Source organism: Phoca vitulina, unplaced genomic scaffold (assembly GCF_004348235.1).
Source record: "Phoca vitulina isolate PV1807 unplaced genomic scaffold, GSC_HSeal_1.0 scaffold78, whole genome shotgun sequence".
Classification (NCBI taxonomy): domain Eukaryota; kingdom Metazoa; phylum Chordata; class Mammalia; order Carnivora; family Phocidae; genus Phoca; species Phoca vitulina.
The window spans coordinates 303,825-328,509 of NW_022589781.1; the positions used below are offsets into that span (position 1 = coordinate 303,825).

At 56.3% G+C, this 24,685-nt stretch overlaps 1 protein-coding gene across 1 annotated transcript in view; it reads left to right on the forward strand.

Annotated features, from left to right (window-relative positions):
• The window catches only part of PARP1 (poly(ADP-ribose) polymerase 1), a 35,400-nt gene extending 14,301 nt beyond the window's left edge, over positions 1-21,099 (forward strand). The window contains exons 6-23 of the mRNA XM_032393924.1: positions 891-1,007; positions 1,592-1,768; positions 3,703-3,850; positions 5,020-5,160; positions 6,474-6,716; positions 6,869-6,937; positions 7,134-7,266; positions 8,803-8,998; positions 13,196-13,324; positions 14,137-14,220; positions 15,726-15,848; positions 16,279-16,407; positions 17,351-17,449; positions 17,829-17,981; positions 18,767-18,894; positions 19,538-19,599; positions 20,143-20,257; positions 20,405-21,099. Of these exons, the coding sequence (XP_032249815.1) occupies positions 891-1,007; positions 1,592-1,768; positions 3,703-3,850; positions 5,020-5,160; positions 6,474-6,716; positions 6,869-6,937; positions 7,134-7,266; positions 8,803-8,998; positions 13,196-13,324; positions 14,137-14,220; positions 15,726-15,848; positions 16,279-16,407; positions 17,351-17,449; positions 17,829-17,981; positions 18,767-18,894; positions 19,538-19,599; positions 20,143-20,257; positions 20,405-20,486 (2,328 nt within the window). The 3' untranslated portion in view covers positions 20,487-21,099. The remainder of the gene's footprint in view (positions 1-890; positions 1,008-1,591; positions 1,769-3,702; positions 3,851-5,019; positions 5,161-6,473; positions 6,717-6,868; positions 6,938-7,133; positions 7,267-8,802; positions 8,999-13,195; positions 13,325-14,136; positions 14,221-15,725; positions 15,849-16,278; positions 16,408-17,350; positions 17,450-17,828; positions 17,982-18,766; positions 18,895-19,537; positions 19,600-20,142; positions 20,258-20,404) is intronic.
• The last annotated feature ends 3,586 nt before the right edge of the window (positions 21,100-24,685 follow it).

Here is a 24,685-nt window from a genome sequence, read left to right on the forward strand (position 1 = left end):
GTCCCCCTCAGCCCCATGACTGGCAATGCAGCGCAGGTGCTGGGGACCAGGGGGTGGGGGCGGATGGCAGGTACGGCGAAGCTGGGAATAGGCGCGCCATATGTGTGGTGTCGCTTTGCTGGTCGCGTTAAAATCTTTCTCACTTGAGGGGCGCCTGGCTGGCTCAGTCGACAGAGCCTGCAATTGCTGATCTTGGGATCATGAGTTTGAACCCCATTTGGGGGAGTAGAGATTACTTAAAAATCTTTAAAAAAAAAAAAAAAAAAAACAGGCCCCATTAAAATCCTCACTGGTGTGGAGAGTGACTCCATGGGGTCGATGGGGCTGGCATTTTAGGTCTGGTATGCAGGGGTGTAGTCTGCGGCCGGGAGGTGGTGAGTATCTTGCTGGGGACTCTAGGGAGGGAGGTCATGGCTCGCCCCACCCGTACTCTGATGGGGGAGGCTGATACGCAGAGCTTCCACAAGGAGTAGGCACTGCATGAATGTTGCCCCCAAGACTGAGAAGTGTAGATCCGTCCCCGTGTGATGCTGCTGAGGCCGGTGGGGGTGCTTGGGAATTGTCCATCCGTCCCCCCCCCCCCCCGCCCCATGTTCGGGTCGGAGAACAGCCACGCCCTGTGTTCTTGGATGCAAATGTTGGGGCCAGTGAGCCCTGGCACCTGGCTCTTTGCCGGGTGGTCCCAGGACAGTGTGCTCCCGGTAGAACCAGGTGGAACCGGAATGCCATGGGAGCGCAGCTGGGCCACTTCCCTGTGGAGGAGACCAGCTTGGAGGCGCAGCTCAGCTGACAAACAAGGACCCCAGTGGAGACTGAGACGGGGGAACCCCCTCTAGTGGGGTCTCTGTTTGGACAGAGCTGGGCTGTCACTGGCCTGGCTCTGTCTGCAGGCCCAGAACGAGCTGATCTGGAACATCAAGGACGAGCTAAAGAAAGCGTGTTCGACAAATGACCTGAAAGAGCTGCTCATCTTCAACAAGCAGCAAGTGCCCTCCGGGGAGTCGGCGGTGAGCTACTTCTGTGCTCCGTGAGACCCGGGAGGGGGCCAGGACGTTGGGTGCCGTCCCTGTTGTCGTGTCCCACCCGCCCCTTCCCCGGGGGCGTGTGGGAGGCCCTCCGGTGGGATACCCGCTGGTCTTGATCCGGAGGAGTGGAAATGCCACAGTTCCGTGGCCTGGTCACCACGTCCGGGGGCAGGAAGACCTCCCCCTATGTCCACCCTGGGTTTAGGATTTGGGGGAGACTAGGGTGGGCTGTGTATTTGCCTTGTGTGTTCATGCCACACATTTTAAGGCCCAGACGGCCAGGGTCTGCCAGGTCTGGAGGGTATGGAGCCCCCCTCACAAGGGGAGGCCTGCCAGCACCCCAATGGTTCCCCGGGTGGCGTAGCTCCCTGCGCAGTAGGAGGGGACGGTGGGCTGTGGTACTGCGGTGTGGACAGGAGGTCTCTTAAAGTAGAGAAGCCGGACCACTGCGTGTATACCAGCGGCCCTGGGGAGTCCTTTTCGGGGCCAGCTCTCTCCGCTCAGTGAGTGCGGTCTGCCCACGTTGGTGAGCGGCCTTCCTGTAGCTTCTTCTCTTTTGGCTTCAGATCTTGGACCGTGTGGCCGACGGTATGGTGTTCGGTGCCCTCCTCCCCTGTGAGGAGTGCTCAGGCCAGCTGGTGTTCAGGAGCGACGCTTACTACTGTACGGGTGATGTCACTGCCTGGACCAAGTGCATGGTCAAGACCCAGACCCCCAGCCGGAAGGACTGGGTGACCCCAAAGGTAAGTGGGGGTGGACGTGGGTTCTGGGATCTGAGCAGAAAAACACTGCTCACCCACCTTCCGGGCCTGTCCCCACGACTGCCGCGTTCCCGGCTCCGAACACGGAGCAGGGCGCTTCTGGCGGGAGCACGGGTTTGTCCAATCGCTGTTGGTAATTCCTGCCTTGGCAAGGAGGTTCTCCTGCCTTAGAGCTGGGGGGCTGGGTCCCGAGTTCAAGGAGCTCCTCCTATCGTTGATCCTTTTTTTTTTTTTTTTTAAAGATTCCACCCATTTGACAGAGAGAGACACAGCGCGAGAGGGAACACAAGTAGGGGGAGTGGGAGGGGGAGAAGCAGGCTTCCCGTGGAGCAGGGAGCCCGATGCGGGGCTCGATCCCAGGACCCTGGGATCATGACCTGAGCTGAAGGCAGACGCTTAACGACTGAGCCACCCAGGCGCCCCCCCCTTTTTTTTTTAATGAAAATGCATATTGAATTCTCAGGATGCAAAAAGCTCATTCAGGGAACGTCAGTTGGGACTCTCCTGAACCCTGAGACTCGGTGCGAGCCGGTGCCGGGCTGCCTCTCCCCAGGATTTGGGCTTTGAGCTCGGCTGGGTGGCCTCCCTCCCCTGCGAAGTGCAGGGGCTGAGCCTGTGGGACAGCAGCACGTAGTAGGCACTTGGGTGTCCCGCGGCCCTCTTGCCCCCCCTGCTCGCGGCCGAAATTACACCCCAGCCCGCCCCGCCTCTGCACGTTCTCTTGAGTGGTCGCTCCGAAAGCGCTCTGACCCCCTCACTCCCTGTATTCTTAGAGCCTTACACTCGTCCCTGTTTCTCGTGGAAATACTCCCCGGGTTTTTCTGAGTTCTTTGAGAAAATAAGATAGGAGTGAGAGATAGGAGCCGTTGTGTGTTTCATGTACCAGTTGCACGGCATCCGTGTTTTTTTTGGAAGGTGCCTGCATGTGTAAGACCCGTTTTCGGGTCCACGGTGCTTGCCACCCGTGCAGAGTCCTGGACTTGCAGCCCCATGTGAGACTGCTGTCCCCGCAGCACGGCCCGCAGAGTCAAGGTCCGCTCCGGCTTCCCCGGGACCTGCCCGGCTCTGTGGGCCTTCTTCCGCCCTTGCCGTCCTCAGGCTCCGTTCTCACTGCCCTTGCACACACACGCCGTATCTCCAGCTCTCCACACTCCCCGCAACAGGGCAGTAACCAGCCAGCGTTCCCCGCGTACCACAGTGTGTTGGACACATGTCTTTGCATGAGCCCTGCCTTTCCAGCCCCTAGCCATCTGAGCAGTCACTGCCTCCAAGGAGCCCTCCTGGAGTTCCCCGTCTGTGTCCCATTGGCATGTTCATTGTAGAGCTTCGCTCCTGTGTTAAAGTTAGCTTTCATGTATCTGACTCCGTGAGGACTGAGCTTGTTTCTCAAAGGAAGAAACTGTCTTTATGACTTCATGGTGATCCATGGCACAGTAGGTGCTCAGCGTGCATTGGACCCTGTTCTCAGGGCTTTCACTGAGCACGGGTACAGCGGGAACGGCCTCTTCTTGATTGGGTGAAGGTGTAGGAGCACAGGGACCATGCTGTCCCCTGAACTCCGTGTGTCGGACGCTCCCAGAGTGACTGCCTGGAGCAGAGCCCTTTGTCAGTCTCCGGGAGGAAGGTGAACCGACTTTTGGCAGAGTCCGTATTGAACACTGTCGTCGGGCCATTTGCAGCCACGTTCCCTTATAGGAAGGGAGGGAAACTCCTGATTTCCTCTTGGGAAATACAGTTTCTCAGCGCGTGCGGTCTCGGGAAGTGGGCATGCGGCCCGTGAGGGGCCCCTCAAGGGTGAGTCCGATGCGGGACTCGACCCCAGGACCCTGGCTGAGCCGAACGAAGGCAGACGCTTAACCATCTGAGCCACCCAGGCGCCCGAGAACTGGTTTCTTAACTGAAACTTAAATTTTTAGGAATTCCGAGAAATTTCTTACCTCAAAAAATTGAAGACCAAAAAGCAGGACCGAATATTTCCCCCTGAGACCAGTGCCCCAGCGGCGGGGGCACCCCCGCCCTCCACAGCCTCGGCGCCTGCCAGTATGAACAGCTCCGCTCCACCAGGTACAGCTGGGGGCGGGGGCTGGGGCCCTGACCTGAGCGAGAGGACGGTCTCCCTGTGGGTCCTCTGTCTGCCGATCCTGTGGGGAAGGCCGGCCGGGCTCCCCACAGCAGGAGGAAGGTGCTTGGGAGGCGTTCTGCGAAAGGCCCAGTGGGCCGTACCTAGAACGCCATTCCGAATGTCCTCCTGCCCACCCAGCAGACCTTGCTTTCCTGCCTCCTGGCAGCCCTACCCCCATCGGGCATCCTGAGCCTGATGGGACACTCATGGCTCTTGCACGCCGAGACATGCTATGTGCCTGGCCCGCAGCGCAGACTGACCCGTTTGAGGGCGAACACGCCTCACCGGCAGGTGCAGTAACACCAGTTTGGGGTTTTCCGTCTGCTGAAGAGACTCCCTGCTTTTGTTCACTCCGAGACACGTGGCGGAGCCTGAGGGTTACAGCCATAGTCGGGTGGGCAGAGGACCAGGGTCTGACCCTGAACGTGAGCCTGTTGGTGACCTGCCTCTCCTGGGGAGGGGCATGTGTCTGTGCTCTGGTTCCCGTGTCGGGTCAGCGCTGACTTGCCCTCACGGAGGGCTTGGGGGCCTCCCTCCGGGTTCTCATGCTGGGAGTGCGTAGGCGGCACCCGTCCGCCTCTGCCACAGACAGACACGGTTCTGTCGAGGGCCTTTCTGGCCTCCTCAAGTGCCGGGTTCTGCCTTGTGCCTGGAATCAGTTACCCTGCTCAGTGTCCTGCTGACTGAAGCTTTGAGTGACTGCCTTGGGGAGACTGGTTTGTTGGGTGGGGTTAATTAATAGGTATCATGTAAGAAATTGTGGTTTATTTTTAGATGTGGGTTGGGGAAAGAATAAAAGTAATTGGGAGCTCACCTGATTGCCTCTACTCTTCCCATCCCACTGGCAGCCTCGTGGTCCCCGCATGCAGCTTTCCGGGTCTGCCTGTGGGGCAGGGCCAGGAGTCATCGTGTGGCTTCTCCCCTGGCCTAGTCCTCTGTGTGCCAAGGGACGGGACAGGCTCTCCGCGTGCTGTCCTGTCCTCTGCTTTCCCACTAGCCCTGGGCCTCTCTTTTCCTAGACTTTTCCCTCGGGGATGCCGATCAAAGGAGAGCTGAGGGTGTCCCGGCCTCCCTGGGACCTCACGGCCTGACGACTGTTTTCTCGTCCCAGAAAAGCCGTTGTCCAACATGAAGATCCTGACTCTTGGGAAACTCTCCCGGAACAAGGATGAGGTGAAGGCCATGATCGAGAAACTCGGGGGGAAGTTGACGGGCACAGCCAACAAGGCCTCCCTGTGTATCAGTACCAAAAGTGAGTTGAATCTGGTTTGTAAAGCAGGGACACGCCATGCCTCTTGTGAGGGCAGTGAGGTTGAGGGAGGGGAGGCGCTGAGTGCGGCGTGGCACCCACAGGACGCTCCCAGATGGGTCTCTTCTTTGGTCAGCAGCGTTGTTTGGGTCGTTTGTGAGGGGAGGCCAGCGCCGGTATTTGCATGCTGCTCCGTTGTGTGTGGGCGCGTGCCTTCCATCCCCAGCCGAAGGCTGCCTGCTGCTGTTCTCAACCAGCCTGAGCTCCTGCCCTTGGAGACGCCAATGGCCTTGCACGTCCGCAACCTCGGGGGGTGTGGACAAGCTCAGGGCTCTGCGGGGCCACAGAGCTGGGGCAGGGCTGCACGAAGAGGGCGTTCCTTCAGGACCGGGAGACGTGCTTGCTTCGCCGACCGATGGAAACCTGTAGAGTGAGGCAAAACGAAGAAACGGGAGTATTTTCCAAATGACAGCACAAGATAGTTTCAGAGGAAAACAGTCTTGCAGAATCGGAGGTAAGTAACGTAGGAAGCGGGAGCTGGAAGTAAGGGTCGTGAGGTGCGCTCCACATAGACTCCTGCAGACCCTGTGGAAGCCCAGGGCTGGTCTCCGGGACTGGAGCAGACGGTCCTAACGTGTGCGGAGCCACAGACTCCAGAAAGCCAGAGCCAGCATGACAAGGGACAGAGCAGGAGGCTTCACGCTCCCTGATTGCAAACTACGTCATAAGCTCTAGCGATCGGAACGGTACAGAGCTGACGTAGGGACACGCGTGGATCCACGGAATGGCCTAGAGAGCCTGGCAGTAAGCCGCCATGTGTGCGCCGAGTGCATCTACCACAGAGAGCCGAGGTTCACATGTGGGGACAGCCGGGTCCCTGCCTGACGCCACTCACAGGATTCACTCAGAATGGATGGAGCCCCGGAGCCATAGAACTTGTGGGAGAAAACACAGACGGCGAGCCCCTCGACCTTGGTTTTCGTGATTTTCGACTCTGGCACCAAGACCAGCCCAGCAGGACTCCATCAAATTAGAAAGCCTCCTCGCATCAGGGAAACTATCGACAGAATACAGACGCATCCTGCCGGCGGGGGGGGCTGCGCACGTGCAGGGTCCAGCAGAGGGGCAGAATAGAGGCATCCTGCCGGGCGGGGGGGCTAGCGCCCGCCGTCAAACCACATCTCCTCCCCTGGGGCGCACCTGCCCACACCGTCGGCCACCCCCCGTGCCAGGTGACGAGGAGGGGGCTCATTCGGTGGGGCTCTGGCTTCACTTCACACTAACGCGCCAGTTGTTCTTGGCCCTGATTTGAACAGAGGAGGTGGAGAAGATGAACAAGAAAATGGAGGAGGTACGAGAGGCCAGCATCCGCGTGGTGTCTGAGGACTTCCTCCGGGACATGTCCGATTCCACCAGGAGCCTGCAGGACTTGCTCTCAGCCCACGTCCTGGCCCCGTGGGGCGCTGAGGTGAAGGCAGAGCCGGCAGAGCCTGCATCCTCGAGAGCAAAGTCGGGGGCTGCGCTGTCCAAGAAGAGCAAGGGCCCCGTCAAGGAGGAAGGTGAGGCCCTGGGTCCGTGTGCTCCTGGGACACTCTGGCCGAGGCTGCCTAGATCCCTGTTGGCAAACCGCCCCTTCACCCTGCCTTGCACCCCACCCCTACTTTCTGGTTTCATTTCACTCAAACATTTTCGTTTTTTGTCTCCTTTTAAGGCATCAATAAATCTGAGAAGAGAATGAAGTTAACTCTTAAAGGTGGAGCTGCTGTCGATCCAGATTCGGGTGAGCACGCGGGAGTGTGAGCGGGTGGGTGGTCAGGAGACCAGGGGTGCCTGGACCACACCTGTGCCCTCCTGCCTCCTTGGGCTCCCCCGGTCCTGAGGACACATGGGTCTTTTGGGGAGCCTCCCAAAGGTGGCAGTAGAGTGTCCAGGCGGGTCTGAATCCCCCACCTGCAGGCGCCCTGCCTCTGCGACAGGTCTGGAACATTCCGCACATGTCCTGGAGAAAGGTGGGAAGGTGTTCAGCGCCACCCTCGGCCTGGTGGACATCGTGAAGGGAACCAACTCCTATTACAAGCTGCAGCTCCTGGAGGATGACAAAGAAAGCAGGTGTGTTGTGGGTACAGGGCAGAGTCCCTGGAAGGTGGCCCCATGAAGGGGGTGGGCCTGTGAGGGGTGTGGTGCCTTCAGTGAGAGGGAAGATGCTGGCGCCCCACACGGGCTGGCTCCTTGGCATCCATCCAGCTCCCTGACTTCACGGGACGTGCTGCCCACCATCTCCCGAGACTCTGCTTACAGCTCCTTGAAGAATCCAGAGCCTCTGACTGCTGAACACACATGGACCCAAACTTGGTCTTTTAATGTTTTTTCAAATTCCCTAGTCCCGACTGTCCTGGGTAAACCGGGACAGTTTCTTGTCAGCAAGTGGAAGCAGCTTCCCCACCGGAACTCTGGTGGTTGAAAGGTACGACGTAGCGGCAGCCCCGGGGGCGCGACATCAGCCCCTAGGAAGCCTTGGCCGGCGGCTGTGTTCTTTCATTGTCTCAGCTTCTCACCAGAACTTTCCTCCAAAAGTGAATATTGGAAGGGATACTAAAAGTCCAGAGTATCTAGTAGGCTAAATAGATTTTCTGAAGAAATAAGTCCAACGTCATGTGGTTTATCACCTGCTCTGGTGGCCTGGTCTTACTGGTTTTCTCAGTGAATGGACAATGTGGGTTGTCCGTTATGGACGCTTTTCAGGACAGCTCAATATAGCACCTCCCAAACATTTCCAGGGAAAAACCCGAGGAGAGAGTGACCTGTGCCTCTGGGCGAGAGCCCAGGAAGCCCCAGATTTTCTTTGAGTTCTTTGGTTTACTTAAAAGTGCATACAAGTCAGGGCGCCTGGGTGGCTCAGTCAGTTAAGCGTCTGCTTTTAGCTTAGTTCATGATCACAGGGTCCTGGGATCCAGCCCCATATCGGGCTCCCTGCTCTGCAGGGACTCTGCTTCTCTCTCCCCCTCAGCTCCTCCCCCTTCTCATGCGTGCTTGCTCTTGCGCTTTCTCAAAATCTTTAAAAAGAAAGAAAAGTACATACAGCTCTTGTATTTGAGGTTCTTTTTTTTTTTTTTTTTAAAGATTTTATTTATTTGAGACAGCACACGCAAGGGGGAGGGGCAGAGGCAAAGGGAGAAGCCTGACACGGGGCTGGATCCCAGGACCCTGAGATCATGACCTGAGCTGAGGTCAGATGCTTCACCAACTGAGCCGCCCAGGCGCCCGTGTATTTGAGGTTCTGATATATCTTTACTGTGATGCATTATGTCATTCATTTTTTCCACCAAGAGAAATGAGCTCCCCCAAAGCTGAGCAGCAGGGCACCTAGGGTACCAGTGTGTGGGGCCCGGTTGCCATGGGAACCCAGAGCAATGGCCTGACCCTGAGGCCCGGCCTGCATGCCGCTGACACACGTGCACGCACCCCACCCCACCCCGTCGCGTTGAGTTTCCTTTGTCCTTCTGTGCCCATCAGCATCGTCGTGGGGGGTGGAGCTCTTTGTCCCCCAAGCGGAACGGAAGGGAAGGGGGACTGTTGCCGACACGTGAGCAGCCAAGCCACAGGTTTGTGTGTGACCCTCCTCCTGTCCTCCCCGCGCCCTCACAGGTACTGGATCTTCAGGTCGTGGGGCCGCGTGGGCACGGTCATCGGCAGTAACAAACTGGAGCAGGTCCCATCCAAGGAGGATGCCATTGAGCACTTCATGAAGCTGTACGAAGAGAAAACTGGGAATGCCTGGCACTCCAAGAACTTCACGAAGTATCCCAAAAAGTTCTACCCTCTGGAGATTGACTATGGCCAGGTAATCCCTGTTCTCACATTGTCTGCTTCCAGTAGAAGGAAGGGGCACTGTAGAATCCAGACCTCGCCCCGGGCCCAGTGGCCTTGCAGGGGAATGCCGCCCAACGTTGAAAGTAGTAGTAACACCAGCCCTTCCCTAGTTCTCCCCGCAAAATAGGAGAGGAGAGAACACTTCCCAACTCACGATGGGAGACCAGCATTAAGCTGACACCAAAGCCAGAGACCTCGCGGGAGCACCCCAGTATCCCTAAGAACATAGACACAGGGTCCTTAACCGCGTAGTAATAAACTGAGTGCAGCTGCACAGGAGGATTTCTACGTCCTGACTGAGGGGGGTCGAGCCTGAGAATGCAAGGTTGGTTCAACATGCAAAAATCACCCGGTCACACTAACAAAGAAAAAACATGGAATAAAATCTAACACCCTTCCGCAGGTCAGACCCACACAGTGACGTATGAGCTCAGCTGACGACAGTGGTAGTATTTTTGAGAACGTGAGGGGGATCGGTCTTTGAGGTTGCTCCCTCAATTAGATTCCAGGTGCGGCTTCTTAGCTGACCCCATGTTTCCTTGTAGACCGTGTGACCTGGGCTCTGCTGGGTCGTGGTTTTGGGTTCCAGACGCTTTCCTGATAATTTCTATTACACATTTTTTTTTTTTTTAAGATTTTTTTTGTCAGCACAAGCAGGGGGAGTGGGAGAGGGAGAAGCAGGCTCCCTGCAGAGCAGGGAGCCCGACACAGGGCTTGATCCCAGGACTCTGGGATCATGACCTGAGCCAAAGGCAGACGCTTAACGACTGAGCCACCCAGGTGCCCTCTATTAATACGTCTGTGGCTGGTTCATCTTCCTGTGTTTGTCACCAGGTTGCCTTCCGTTAGCCCTTGGCTGATACCTTTGTGGACGTTTGTTCTGACAAGCTGCTTACCCTAGTTTTTATAGGAAGATCTGTTACAGTTAACCCTTGACAACGTGGAGGGTTAGGGGTGCTGACCCCTCCCCGTGATGCAGTAGAAAATCCACATAAAACCTGACTCCCTAAAACATAACTAATTTGCTGTTGACCAGTAGCCCTACCAATAGCGTAAGTCTATTTCATCTCATTTTGTGTTCTATGTATTGTATACTGTAGTTTTACAATAAGCTGGAGGGAAGAAAACGTTAGGAAGAGAAAATACACTTTTTTTTCATGATTTTTTATTTATTTAAGTAAACTCTACACCTCATGTGGGGCTTGAAATCAAAACCCTGAGATGAGTCACACGCTCTTCTGTCTGAGCTGCCAAGTGCTCATCTATTTCTTTAAAAAAAAAAAATTCCAGGGTCACCTGGGTGGCTCCATTGGTTGAGCAGTTGATCTCAGGGTCCTGGGATCGAGTCCCGCGTCGGGCTCCCTGTTCAGTGGAAAGCCTGCTTCTCTCTCTCTCCCTCTGCTTGTGCTTGTGTGCGCACGTGCGCTCTTTCTCTCTCTAATAAATAAAATCTTTTTTTAAAAAATAAATTTTAAAAATCCACGTGTAAGTGGGTCCGCACATTTCGAGCCTGTGTCGTTCAGGGGTCAGCTATACTTTTATCATGGGGGGAGGGGCCCATTTATTTCACAGAAGGAAAGGGATTTATAGATGAGTAGAGATAAATTCTCAATCTTTGAGGCCTAACGTGTCTCAGATGGGGAGCTCGCTATAGAATATCTTGAGCTTTCACCATTAAAAGATTTTATTTATTTATTTGACAGAGACACAGCGAGAGAGGGAACACAAGCAGGGGGAGTTGGGAGAGGGAGAAGCAGGCTTCCCGCCGAGCAGGGAGCCCGATGTGGGGCTCGATCCCAGAACCCCGGGATCATGGCCTGAGCCGAAGGCAGACGCTTAACAACTGAGCCACCCACGTATCCCAGCTCTCACCATTAAAAACAGAACTTAGGGCCGCCTGGGTGGCTCAGTCGGTAAGAACTCTAGATCATAGGATTGTGAGTTCAAGCGCCACGTTGGGTGTGGAGATTAAGATGTCATCTTTAAAAAATAGAACTTGTCTGTAAGGTTAAACTTGAGATCCTGGACTGTCTGACTCAGCAGTGCCCTCTGCTGGTTAATTTTTCTGATTTCAAAAATGTTTTAGAAATTTTTGAGAAAGACAAAGACACAAAATCATAATCACCGAGAATTAAGTGCAGTTAAAATCATGATGTATGTCTTTAGCACTCCTATCCCTTCACGGGTACTTTTCCTCACCAGAGAACTGGAATCTTGCCCCACACGCTGCATGAAGAGCACCCTGTGGTCCCCCCCCCCCCCCAACCGCGGCAGCTTCTGGAAGATGCTGTCCAGTAGAGATACACAACTACCTACGTGGCGTTGATATCTCAGTAACTGCGTTGTTTCTTTTTTTTTTTTTTCAAGATTTCATGTATTTGACAGAGACACAGAGAGCAGGAACACAGGCAGGGGGAGTGGCAGAGGGAGAAGCAGGCTTCCCACGGAGCAGGGAGCCTGATGCGGGGCTCGATCCCAGGACCCTGGGATCATGACCTGAGCCGAAGGCAGACGCTTAACGACTGAGCCACCCAGCACCCCAAAATAACATACTTCTAAATAACTCAAGCATCAAAAAAGAAATCACAAATAAATTAGAAAATATTTTCTAAGTATTTTTATTTATTTTTGCGAGAGAGAGAGAGCGTGAGCGGTGTTGGGGAAGGGGGCAGAGAGAGAAGCAGGCTCCCAGCCGAGCAGGGAGCGCAATGTGGGGCTCGGTCCCAGGACCCCAGGACCATGACCTGAGCCGAAGGCAGACGCATAATGAGCCACTCAGGCATCCCTGTTTTGTTCATTTTAAAAAGCAAAAAGAACGGGGCGCCTGGGTGGCTCAGTTGGTTAAGCAACTGCCTTCGGCTCAGGTCATGATCCTGGAGTCCCGGGATCGAGTCCCGCATCAGGCTCCCTGCTCAGCGGGGAGTCTGCTTCTCCCTCTGACCCTCTCCCCCTCATGCTCTCTATCTCATTCTCTCTCTCAAATAAATAAATAAAATCTTAAAAAAAAAAAAAGCAAAAAGAAACCATGAAACTAATCTTAGTAATTTATATTCCCCCCCCCCCCTTTTTTGAAGGCAAATCTTTGAAGTCTGGTGTGTTTTCAGCCCTTGCAGTATGTCTCTGTTCAGACTGGCCTCCTTTCAAAACCAGGGGCCACTGAATTCGAGTGCACTGGCCTAGAGTGACATCTGTTAGGGCTGCACAGATGGTCAGAGGTAGTAGTTTATGGTCTGTAAGTCCTCTATAACGATGCTACTGAATACGTAAAAATCTCTGTGGCTGTTAGCCCAGAGAGGGAGATACCGGGTCACAGAGTACATGCATTTAAACAAAGCTTTTCACCATGAACAGTTGGCCTCCCTGGGGAGCTGGAAGCCGGGAACATGAAAGCACTAAAGAGTCAGTGCTGGGACGGGAAGCGTAGCTGGCAGCGGCAACCTGGAGTATGAACACGGCCCGCGGCCCAGCACGCAGCTCGGGCGAGCTCAACAGATACCAGGACCAGTGTCCACTCAAAGCAAACACCAAACAGGCTAGTTGCTAGGGACACTGAGGGACACGGCACAGTCCCTCCCCTCCTGCCATTCATAAGTGATGAGGATTCAGACGTTTCCAGTGCCAAGTGGTCCTGACTTAGCCTGGGTTCCCCAAAGAGCAGGAGTGTAGTCTTGTGCTGTTAGCTCGTCAGGAAGTGTGACCGCGGTGGGGGGGCAGGGGGGTCAGCAGAGGATGGAGTTCATGCCATCGGTCTATGTGGCAGGAAATGGGTCTGGGTGTTTGGATCTTTGGGACTTTGTAAAAGGCTGTTGGCCCTGACGTGAGGCAGTACAAGAAAGGGGAGAATTGGTCCGGTGTCCCCTTGTTCCGTGGTTTGCCCTGGTGGCGGCGTGGGCCGTGGGTAGGTCAGCTGGCACGGAGCTGGGCGCTTGCAGTGGCAGGTTGGAGGAAGGGTCTGGAGTAGCCACAGGGACTTGGGGGCTCATGGGAAGTGTCCGGTCCTGGTGCAGACCCGTGTTCCTGGCACCTGCTACCTCAGCCTTGTCCCTGATCGCTCAGCCTCTGCTGCTGGTGGCACGCAATCCTGTGGCTCCTTTATCTGCAGCCCAGATACCACCACTTGGCTTGGGTTGTTGAAGAGGGTCTCTAACCAGTTTTCTTTTCCCTAAAGGACGAAGAGGCAGTCAAGAAGCTGACGGTGAGCCCCGGCACCAAGTCCAAGCTCCCCAAGCCCGTGCAGGAGCTCATTAAGATGATCTTCGACGTGGAGAGTATGAAGAAAGCCATGGTGGAATACGAGGTTATTGCGTTCATCGTTTGGTCGGCGAGCTGGGGGGTGGTCGGGGCAGGCGGCCGTGTCCCCTGCCTGTCCTCCTGCCTGTTGGTGCCGCTCCCTGTTCGTTACCCCAGCGCTCGCGCAGCTCCATCTGTGTTGTGCACTGCGGGTGTGGAGGTGCAGGGTGGCCCTGGGGGCTCCAGAGGGGCTCGGAGCAGGCCACACAGGCCACTCCCCCACAGGGGGCGTGGGTGCCTTTGGAGGAAGGTGGCCCCATTTTCTGGGTGGGAGACGGAGGCTGAGCGTAGACGCCTGCTGAGCTAGCAGCGGGTCGCGTGCTTTTCCCGCTACGTTTGCCGCTTATCTTGATGGTAATTCCCAAGGTGTGAGCAGAAGCCGTATTGCTAGAATAAACATGTAACTTTTCAGGGTAACTGATTTGAAAAAGAGCGTTAATTTGAATATAAATATATACAGGAGCCTGTACTTTTAAAAAAAACATTCTTTACCACTTTATGGTCCTTATTCAATTGGGAACTGCCTTGGCTCTGAGGCCCCAGAGAAGGCCATGTGGGCTGGCCTTCATCCTTACTTTGGAACCGGGTGGGAGTTGTGCTGGGCCAGTGCAGACGGAGTGTTGGGGTGGAGGCGCCGTGGCTGCCGTAAATGACGTGAGCGGGACCCTCACACAGACCCCACAGTGCGGGCGGGGCAGCAGAGGGAGCTGGATCTCTGCTGCCAGCCAGGCCCGGGAGCCCCAAGGGGGCACTCGCCAGCTCGCCTGTGGTCCGCTGCACGGGGCGGCTTTCCAAGGGAAACTTCCCCCGTCTCCTCAGATTGACCTTCAGAAGATGCCCTTGGGGAAGCTGAGCAAGAGGCAGATCCAGGCGGCATACTCCATCCTCAGTGAGGTGCAGCAGGTAGGCGGGGGCCGCCACTCCGGGCCAGCTCGCGTGGGGAGTGGGTGCAGGGTCAGGGAGGTACCGCGCCCCGATGCCTGAAGACCTAGAGGCTTTTTCAGTTCTGTAAATATGGTAAGTGCCTGCTCCTTGCCATGGTGGTCACAGAACTAAGGAAATAGCCATGTTTTCAGTGATCAGGTAGGTAATAAACTCCCTATAAACTGAGTAAGATATTTGGTTTTCCTGCCTCATAAAAACATTCTGATTTTGTGTGTCCTTAAGAGTTGAGGGGCGCCTGGGTGGCTCAGTCGTTAAGCGGCTGCCTTCGGCTCAGGTTGTGATCCCAGGTTCCTGGGATCGAGCCCCGCATCGGGCTCCTTGCTCGGCAGGAAGCCTGCTTCTCTCTCTCCCACTCCCCCTGCTTGTGTTCCTGCTCTCACTCTCTCTCTTTCTGTCAAATAAATAAAATCCTTTAAAAAAAAAAAAAAAAAAAGAGTTGGGCTGAAATTGGGGCACTTAGCTGGCTCAGTCAGTGGAGTGTGCAACTCTTGATCTCCGGGGTCTTGAGTTCAAGCCCCACGTTGGGTGTAGAGATGACTTAAAATGTTTTAAAAAGAGGCTGTAATTATTTTGCAGTTACTGGGAAATCACAGAGAGCAAAGTATTTCCTCACTTTGGTTCATGCTCATTGGTCAGCACCTCACCGGGCACCCTACAGGGTCCCCCAGTCCGCGGGGCCTTCCTGCTGCGCCCTGGGGGGCTGAGGTGCAGGGCTGGCCTGTGAAGGGGGGGGGGCTCCCGGGAAGCAGACTTCCAGCTGGTGCTGAGACGCAGCTGATCCTGAGCCCCGGCCCCTTCCCTGTCCCAAAATCCTGGTGGAGAGGCCGGGAGAGCGTCCTTCCCCATGGCGCAGAGCCAACTGCAACACAGACGGAAATTGAGGATGGGGGGGTGGGAGACCTGCAGGGGGCCAGATCGCGGCCTTTCCACTACCCTGTGGCCACCCAGGTGCCCGCCCAGCATCACAGCGGTCCTGCTCCTCCATCTCTGCATTTATTGAGCACCTTCTGCAAACGGAGCACGAATGGGCACTGATGCAGGAAGGGGAACTTAGCCTGTGTGTGGCCACCTGAATCTTCGTGTGCAAGAAAAGCGAATTCCTTCCCTTAAATAAGGCTGAAGATCCGTGGATAAGGGGCGGGCTGCCAGAATTCGTAGCAGTGAATTTCCCCTTTTGACATTTTGTTGTGAGAAGTTCCCAAACATTGAAACAGTTGAAAGAGTTTTATTAGAAGTGCGCATGAACCCACTACCTAGGTGCTACAGTTGACACCTTGCGTGGTGGGGGGGGTGTCATAGGTCTCTGTAGAAATGAAAGTTTACGCGGGGAGGGGGATCCTGCACTCGGGCCGGCTCGACACCAACATGAGCTGGTCTTGAACATTTTCCCTGCGTTTCCTGGCTCGTGCCCACACCGAGCCATGTCAGACTCGCTGTCTCCGTCTCTGTCCCCTCCCCCGAAGGCGGTGTCCCAGGGCAGCAGTGACTCCCAGATCCTGGATCTCTCCAATCGCTTCTACACCCTGATTCCCCACGACTTTGGGATGAAGAAGCCCCCACTCCTAAACAATGCGGACTGTGTGCAGGTAGCCCGGGGCTTCCGGAGGGAGGTGCAGGCCTGGGTGTCACTCCCTCAGGGCAGGGGCCCCACCTCTGGGCCCTCGTTTTGAAGTAGCATTTCTTCCCACATCGGAGGAGACCAATCACAGGCCAGACAGGCGGGTTTTCCCTCCCTGTTTCGCCAGCGATAGCCGCCCCCGCCCCGTTCTTGCTGTAGCCTTGTAGCTTCTGGCTCTCCCTTCCCCCAGGGAGCACGCCCCCCCCTTGGCATCCCAGGATACCCCGGCAGTGTTCACTACGAGCAACGGGTGGGTGACAGGGTGTCCCCAACCAGCTCGGAGGCCCCCCTTCACTGTCTGTTCCAAGTGTTATCAATATGTGGGTTTTCTCTGCCAGACCTAGATATGTCTTCCTCACCCTGGTCCCAAGCCCAAGGTTTTCTGTCTGTTCCTCCAGGCCAAGGTGGAAATGCTGGACAACCTGCTAGACATTGAGGTGGCCTATAGTCTGCTCAGGGGGGGCTCTGACGACAGCAGCAAGGACCCCATCGACGTCAACTATGAGAAGCTCAAGACTGACATTAAGGTAACAGGCCCCGCATCTAACCACTCATCCCCAAACTGGAATGCGTTTCTCCTGGAGAGCTCCTTGAAACAGATTGCTGGTGCCCAGGAGCCGGACTTCCAGCGTATTCCCAGATGCTGTGCTCACGGCCCGTGGAGACCCGAGGACGTCTCACCTGGAAATGAGCACCTTGGCCGGGCAGGCTTCCAAGCCAGGGCCTTGGGTACAGAGACTTGTTTTTGAGCGGCCTTCCAGAAGGTTCATTTTTCCTTAATCTGGAGAGGATCTGATTTTGGACACTTACGAGCTTTAGGAGGTTTGTCATGCCCATTTCAGAAGCGGAAGTGCCTGGTGGCAGCCGTAATGAGTGCACGGGGCTTGGATTCCTACTCTCGGGCTGAGGTGGTCATGCTGGGGCAGAAGTCACCCTGCCTTGGCCCCTAGCTTGCCTTGACCTTGAGCCTGGGATGGGGTGTTTACATCACTGCAGAGAGCCTCTGCTTCTTGCCTAGGACAGAGCATAGATCTGTGGGTCCGGGTAGAATAAGCCACCAAATGTCACTCGTTTGGTCCCTGGGGCACCTTCTTGATGGGAATGCTGTGGGCATGGTTCTCTCTGCAGGGCTTTTCCTCTGTCTTGAAGCCTTTGAATTAAGAAGTTGTGAGGAAAAGCAGAATTCCTGGGTTTTCTGCACTTTGGCTAAGAATACAAAAATAGAAAACACAGCTTTTCCCGTGGTGCACTCATGTTTGTGTGGCGGAGATTACGTTGACAAATTGACCGTTATCTGGCGGGGCCCTGAGGATTCAAAGATGCGGAGCATTGGTTGTCCTCAAATCCCGACAGTTTATGGGGTCCTTTCGGCTTCTGATTGCAGTCTTGGCTGTGGGACATCTCTTGGCCCCCGTGTTGGGTGGCTCTGCTGGGGGTCCCCCTCGCTCTAATTCCACGATGCTGTTCTAGGTGGTGGACAGAGATTCGGAGGAAGCGGAGACCATCAGGAAGTATGTTAAGAACACTCACGCGACCACGCACAACGCGTACGACCTGGAGGTTATTGATGTAAGAATTCTCCTGCCCGCTCCCTCCAGCCTGGGCCTGGGTAGAAAAGGACGCTTCGCTTTAAATGACTAGAGGAACTGTTTGTGGGAAGAAAAATTAGTCTTAGGGTCTGGGGGTGGCTTTGGGTTCTTTTCCTAATCTTTTTTGTTCATTTCCGATCTCAAAGCCTCGTTTGAGAACCGGAAAGTACAATGAGAGAGACACGCAGCGAAGCGCCTCGGGGTCCTGCACAGGGCAGCTTGTCCCCACCTGACCCCACCTCCTTCCGGGCCGCGGTGGGCCGCGTCTTCGGGACAGCTGGCCCGTCTGCCGGGTCTGGTGGGTCTGGCTGTTAGAGTAACGTGGCTTCCTGAGTCTCCTTCCCTTAACCCCCGAGCAGATTTTTACGATCGAGCGCGAGGGCGAGAGCCGGCGCTACGAGCCGTTCCGGCAGCTGCATAACCGCCGGCTGCTGTGGCACGGCTCCAGGGCCACCAACTTCGCCGGCATCCTGTCCCAGGGCCTCCGCATCGCCCCGCCCGAGGCGCCCGTGGTAGGTGGCCGACAGGTGGCCGTTGCCCAGAGAGCGTCTTCACCTCGTGCTCCCACCCCTGACTCTGTGGATGACGTGGCTGCACGTCTGTCAGCCATAGCTTCTGGAACAAAAGATGCAAGGTGTCCAGGCCTCAGGGCAACCTGAGAGCAGATGGGTGTGTTGATGTGCAAAGAACAGGCTTTGGCCACGGGCCCAGCTGAGTCCAGACCTGCCTCTGCCGCTTTCCGCAGTGGGGGGGACCCCCATGAGCCCCAGGGTGTTCCTCAGGAAACCGTGGGAGGGCGTGAGTGAGGCCCTGTCCCAACACAAGGGCTCAGTGCGTCACCTCCTGGGGCATAGAGGTGACCCACGGGACGGGCACTCGGAGGCGGTCTAGCAGGCCTCTTGCTTTCTAGTTGAAACAAGTGGGGAGCAAGGGGTGGCTGGCTGGTGCCACATGGTAGCACGTGATCTGGGCCAACGCCCTGACCTCCCTGAGCCTCTTGTTTGACCGACAGAAGGACGTGAGCATAAGAGCCACCCTTTGTGGGGTGTTTGTACGTGCCGGGTACTGATCAAAACGTTTACGGACTTGGCCAGTTTTCACAAGGGCCTGTGAGGTGTTTTTCCCGAGTGCAGAGAGATTATGTAGCTCCCTGCGGCCCTGGGGGCCCGGTGGGACCGGGGTCCGAACAGCCTGGCCCCTGAGCTCAGCCTCGGGGCGTGGTCCGCACTCGGGAGCTCACTGGTGCCACAAACAGCCCCAGGTCTTCAGTGGCCCTTTTCCTACCCCCACCCCCCAGACAGGCTACATGTTTGGTAAAGGGATCTATTTCGCCGACATGGTCTCCAAGAGCGCCAACTACTGCCGCACATCCCAGGCAGACCCCGTGGGCCTGATCCTGCTAGGAGAAGTCGCCCTCGGGAACATGTGAGTCAGCCTGGCCTTGGCTGGGGGCCGCTGCTGGGGACGCACACGCTGGGTCTACAGAGGAGAGCTCTGCTTGGCCGGGAGGGGACCCTGGAAATTCCCCACCACAATGATAGAAACCGGTTCTAGTTAAGTGACCGAGGGAGCCACGGGGCTGAGGAATCCAGCCAGGTCTCAGGAACTGGCAGCGTCCATCCTCTCTGTGGGCTGAATTGCACAAAGGATGGGTCGCCCCCTAGCACGTATGCGTGCCCACAGATGTTAAAATGTTTGAGACCAACTCAGATCAAACTGGAGTCAATCCCAGTTTCAGAGTCCTTGCAGAAAACCAGTTGGTCCTGCCTGCATCGGGTGTCCCCCTTGGTCCCGTCACCGTGACGCGGAGAGCAGGGTCGTGTAATAGAGCAGGGGCCTGGGGTTCATGGCCTGGGCAGACAGAGAAGCCTCTGGAGCGGCCGGCCACAGCCAAGTGGCCCCATAGCAATGATGGCCGGCACAGGCCACTCACGGGAACTGCGCCTTCACTTCCCGAAACCATGGGTGCGGGCTGGGTGGTTCTTCTCACTTGGCCTCCTCATCACACTGGTGGTTTGAGAGCCCGGGGTCGTCAGAGGCCCTTCTGGGACGGTCCTCTCTCCCGTAGGTACGAACTCAAGCACGCTTCACACATCAGCAAGCTCCCCAAGGGCAAGCACAGCGTCAAAGGTACCGTGTTCCAGAAAGTGCTGCTCCAGCGTCTCTCCCCAGCGGGCCGCACGCCTCTGGCTGGAAAACAGCTGGGGGTCCGTTAGAAAATCAGGTCGCCTTGTCTGCTGCTGGTGTCGCAAGTGCTGACCGCGTCTCGGTTCAAGCCCCAGGAACCGGCGGCATTGGCTTTGGGTTTTAACCCAACTCTCAGCAGCGGCACTCAGGGACGTCCCCTGACGGAGCGCTGCCCGGGGCATCTGGGATTGCTGGAGTGTGGAGCACCTGCTGGTTTAGGGCCTCCACCTGCCAGGCTGGAGTGACTGCTTCGGACTTGGGCTCAGCAGAAATACGATCCGGGCTGGGGGATGGGGCGCTCGCTGCTCTTGTTACCGAAATCAGTAAGGCATGCGCCCTGGGAGCTTGATTTAGAACTACGGGTTTGTATCTGGAAGAAGGATAGAGTAGGGAATGCGGGCACGTCTTTAAAACGAACATATAGACCCGACAGAAAACGGATCTCATCTTGGAACATTTCCAACCTCTGTCCTCATGGTTCCACAGGTTTGGGCAAGACGACCCCTGATCCTGCAGCCAGTATCACTATGGACGGTGTGGAAGTCCCCCTGGGGACAGGGATTTCGTCCGGCGTCAGCGACACCTGCCTGCTGTATAACGAGTATCCTTTGCGAGGGAGCCGGGCCGTCCGCTCAGAGGGACGTTCTGGGGCTGTGGTCACTCACGTGCGCCTGGTTGACTGGCGTGGGGGCGGTGCGTGCTCTGGCCACCGTGAAACCGTGCGCTCCTTGACATGCGTCTCCTCCAGGTACATCGTCTACGACATTGCTCAGGTAAACCTGAAGTACCTGCTGAAGCTCAAGTTCAACTTCAAGACGTCCCTGTGGTGAGCCGGGGCGTGTGGCTGAGGCGCAGCCCGGGGCCGGGATGCAGAGGCCGCCCGCAGAGCCAGCCTTCTCGGCATCTCCTGACGAGGGATTTTCTATGAATGTTGCTCACGTGTTAGACGATTTTTTCCCCAGCTTTCCAAATCCTTTGTTTGTGTGGGTCTGGGGGTGGGACGGGGGAGGGGCCCCCTTGCGACTGCCGACTGACCATAGAGAAGTGGGGGCTGGGGGTCTAGACTAGTCCCGCGGGAAGAACCGCACATGTCAGAACACCTGCCTGCCTTGCCGGCTTCCCCAGCGGACGCAGAACTCACGCCCACCGTTCTTTCTAAGTGTTCACCTTTAGTTTCGGTTTTGGAAAAATGTTAAGCATTTATTTTGAGGTAAAAATAAAAACTAATTTCGTACTACTTAGATTTTCTTTTTTATTTTGCATTTATTGTCCCTTTTTATTTTAGCTGCTTTTGTGTGAGTTCTGTGGGGAGAGCAGGAGGAGGAATAATAACAATTTCCTCACCCTTAGAAACAAAAAAGTGCTTTCCTCTTCTGGACACGCTTGTATGTGGAAGCTCTCAGAATACATAGTGCAGTGAATTAAAAGTTGCGTTTGAAATTCCCGAATTTCCCATGAGCGGTTTTGTCTTCCAGATGAAAATGGTATCCCTAATACTCCCAGGGGCTAATAGCGCTTCTCGCTTAAACGGGAATATCTTCTCCGTTTGTGTATTGTGCATTTGGTCTCGTGCTGACGGTGGATCCAGTTCACCCTCACGGCACAAGGTCCACAAAGACTACGGGGGGCTGTTGGCGCCTGTATTTGTGGAACCCCAGAACGTCCGGCAACTAACGGGGTTGCCGTGGGAGCGCCCGTCTGGGTGGCAGAAAACCAGACGCCGGGAGGCGCGTGCGCTTTCTCTGGTCCCCGGGTGTGTCGTGCCGGTGGACGTCCTGTCGCCTGACCATCCATGGAGCATGCAGCCCGCCACCACTGCTCTCTGCAGGGGGGATGAGCCCGAAACGGACAGCAGGGTGAGCCCTGGGACCCGTGGGCCAGACGGTGGCGGCACGGTGAGCCGATGCCTAGAACCTGAAAGTTAGGTGGGGGTTTTGGTGAGGGAAGCGGCGCAGACGGCATTCCGGAGCAGAGAGAGAAGCAGGGGGTGCTGTCAGAGTGGAGCTACTCTGATGGCGGCACCAGCAGGGGCCCGAGCTCGTGTCCGACTTCAAGACCCCACCTGATAGCGGCGTCCTTGCCTTTCTCCAGCGTCCTGGACTCGTCCCTGGCACCTTTGACCTGAGACGCGCTCCTGATCGGCCGGTCAGCAAGGCTTAGGCTTCCTGCATCCCGAATGTTCTCTCTTCTTCACCGTCCTTGGCGCGGAGAAAGGCAATCACCCTCGCAGTCCTTGATGAACAAAGTATTTTTAGGTTGGAGTGGTTGCTCAGCGGGTTCCTTGTCATCACAACTGATTTCTTAAAGAGGTTCGTGTTTCTGAATTCACATCTTCTCAAAGGGAACCTACCATACGATGCTTCAGTATTTATATTTTTGAGTTTCTTTCCTCACTTAAAAAAAGTCAAGTCCTATCCCAGGGCATAGCCGAAATGCATTCTGGTCATTTTAATTTTTTTTTTAAGCCGTTCACAGAAACCCCAGCAGGAGGGGGCCTATGCTGAACCGCGGTCCCCTGGGGGGCCCACGAGCACGGTCTCGGCCCTCGAGGCAGAAGCCGCGCACGTCCCTGTTCCTCTGTCCCTGCAGGGTGGTAGCCGGTGGATCCGCATTGGCGGTTCTGCCTTGCCCTCTCTGGAGGCAGGAACTGCCACGACGATGTCCCAGGGCCCTTTGCCCGGACCGTCCCAGCTCTGTGCCCTGAGCAAGCGGACACCCTCCCACCCCGACGGTTAGTGGCCATGCTGGAGGCCCGCCCGGCGCGGGGTCCGTCGCTGTGGAGGTCTGGGTCTCAGACACGGCTTCTCTCGGACCTCTCGGCTAACTCCCACGCCACTCCGATGGCGTCGAGGTTCCTTAGGGCTTTCGTGTGTCCCAAGGTGGTGTCACTTCCCTTAAATTCTGTTTAAAGTCCCAGAAGATTGGGGTCTGTGGGTTTAAGGAATGAGATAAGGCCTTCGAATTGCAACTTACTTGGGGCTGATCGTTTGGGGTTTGGCACGGTCTGGTGACAAAGCGTGCCCCATGCCCCTCGGTGGCCTCTCTGGTCTGGGGCGGGGTGGGCAGTGAGCGGTGTGGGTCTGTTGACCTGTCTCTCAAGTAGGTTCCAAGAACGCACGTGTTTGGAGACTCACTTTGAAAAGTGAAAAGAACCCATGGCCCATAAATGCTCCTGGGTGACCAGGCCCTTGTGTAAAGGAGGTTGCCCACCGCCGGGCTGGGGGCGGTGCTGGCCCGCGTCCCAGGGACTCGGAGGGAGTGGGCACGTCACTGGTTCTGCCGCAAGTGGCTTCCTCGTGGTGCCAGCAGTGAGTGCTCTGGATGGAGGCAGCTCCACTTTGTGGGATCCAGTATACGCTGTAAGCCCGAGACCACTGGGTGTCGCTGTCCCCCACAGCCGCAGTGTGTGGGTCTGGGGACGGCGGGGGGCGGGGAGTAGTCCTCACTGACCACATCTGGGAACCCTCGCTGTTGGCTTCCCACCCTGGAGCTCTGCTGGTTTGGAGGTCTAAGGCCCTGAGGGAGAAATGTCTCCCCTTGGGGACAAACACTAGGTCTGCTGAATTGGAAGAAGAGGCCACCACCTGGCTGTCTGCATTCCTTAGAGGCTGCTGTCCCCATGGCAGAGAAAGGGGGTTAGTCCACTGACCACCAAGGGGGAGGCTGTGTCATTGGGGTGAGCACCTCCTAGACTCAGGAGCACCACCTACACTCAGGACCACCTCCTAGACTCAGGACCACCTCCTAGACTCTGGAGCACCTCCTAGCACTCAGGACCACCTCCTAGACTCAGGACCACCTCCTAGACTCAGGACCACCTCCTAGCACTCCGGACCACCTCCTAGCACTCAGGACCACCTCCTAGACTCAGGACCACCTCCTAGCACTCAGGACCATCTCCTAGACTCAGGACCACCTCCTAGCACTCAGGATCACCTCCTAGACTCCGTGGCACCTCCTAGCGCTCAGGACCACCTCCTAGCACTCAGGAGCACCTCCTAGCACTCAGGAGCACCTCCTAGCACTCAGGATCTCCTCCTAGCACTCAGGATCTCTTCCTAGCACTCAGGAGCACCTCCTAGACTCAGGACCACCTCCTAGGCTTGGGAGCACTTCCTAGCACTCAGGACCACCTCCTATACTCAGGATCATCTCCTAGCACTCAGGACCACCTCCTAGGCTCAGGAGCACCTCCTAGCACTCAGAAGCACCTCCTAGACTCAGGACTACCTCCTAGCACTCAGGACCACCTCCTGGCACTCAGGACCACCTCCTAACACTCAGGACCACCTCCTAGACTCAGGACCACCTCCTAGACTCAGGACCACCGCCTAGACTCAGGACCACCTCCTAGCGCTCAGGAGCACCTCCTAGCGCTCAGGACTACCTGCTAGACTCAGGACCACCTCCTAGCGCTCAGGAGCACCTCCTGGCACTCAGGAGCACGTCCTAGACTCAGGACCACCTCCTGACACTCACTCAGGACCACCTCCTAGCACTCAGGAGCACCTCCTAGACTCAGGACCACCTCCTAGCACTCAGGACCACCTCCTAGACTCAGGATCACCTCCTAGCGCTCAGGACCACCTCCAAGCACTCAGGACCACCTCCAAGCACTCAGGAGCAACTCCTAGACTCAGGAGCACCTCCTAGCACACAGGATCTCCTAGCACTCAGGATCTCCTCCTAGCACTCAGGAGCACCTCCTAGCGCTCAGGATTTCCTCCTAGACTCAGGACCACTCCCTAGCACTCAGGATCTCCTCCTAGCGCTCAGGAGTACCTCCTAGACTCAGGACCACCTCCTGGGCTTGGGAGCACCTCCTAGCACTCAGGACCACCCCCTATACTCAGGACCACCTCCTAGACTCGGGAGCACCTCCTAGCACTCAGGATCTCCTTCTAGCACTCAGGAGCACCTCCTAGCGCTCAGAAGCACCTCCTAGATTGAGGACCACCTCCTAGACTCAGGACCACCTCCTAGCACTCAGGACCACCTCCTAGACTCGGGAGCACCTTCTAGCACTACT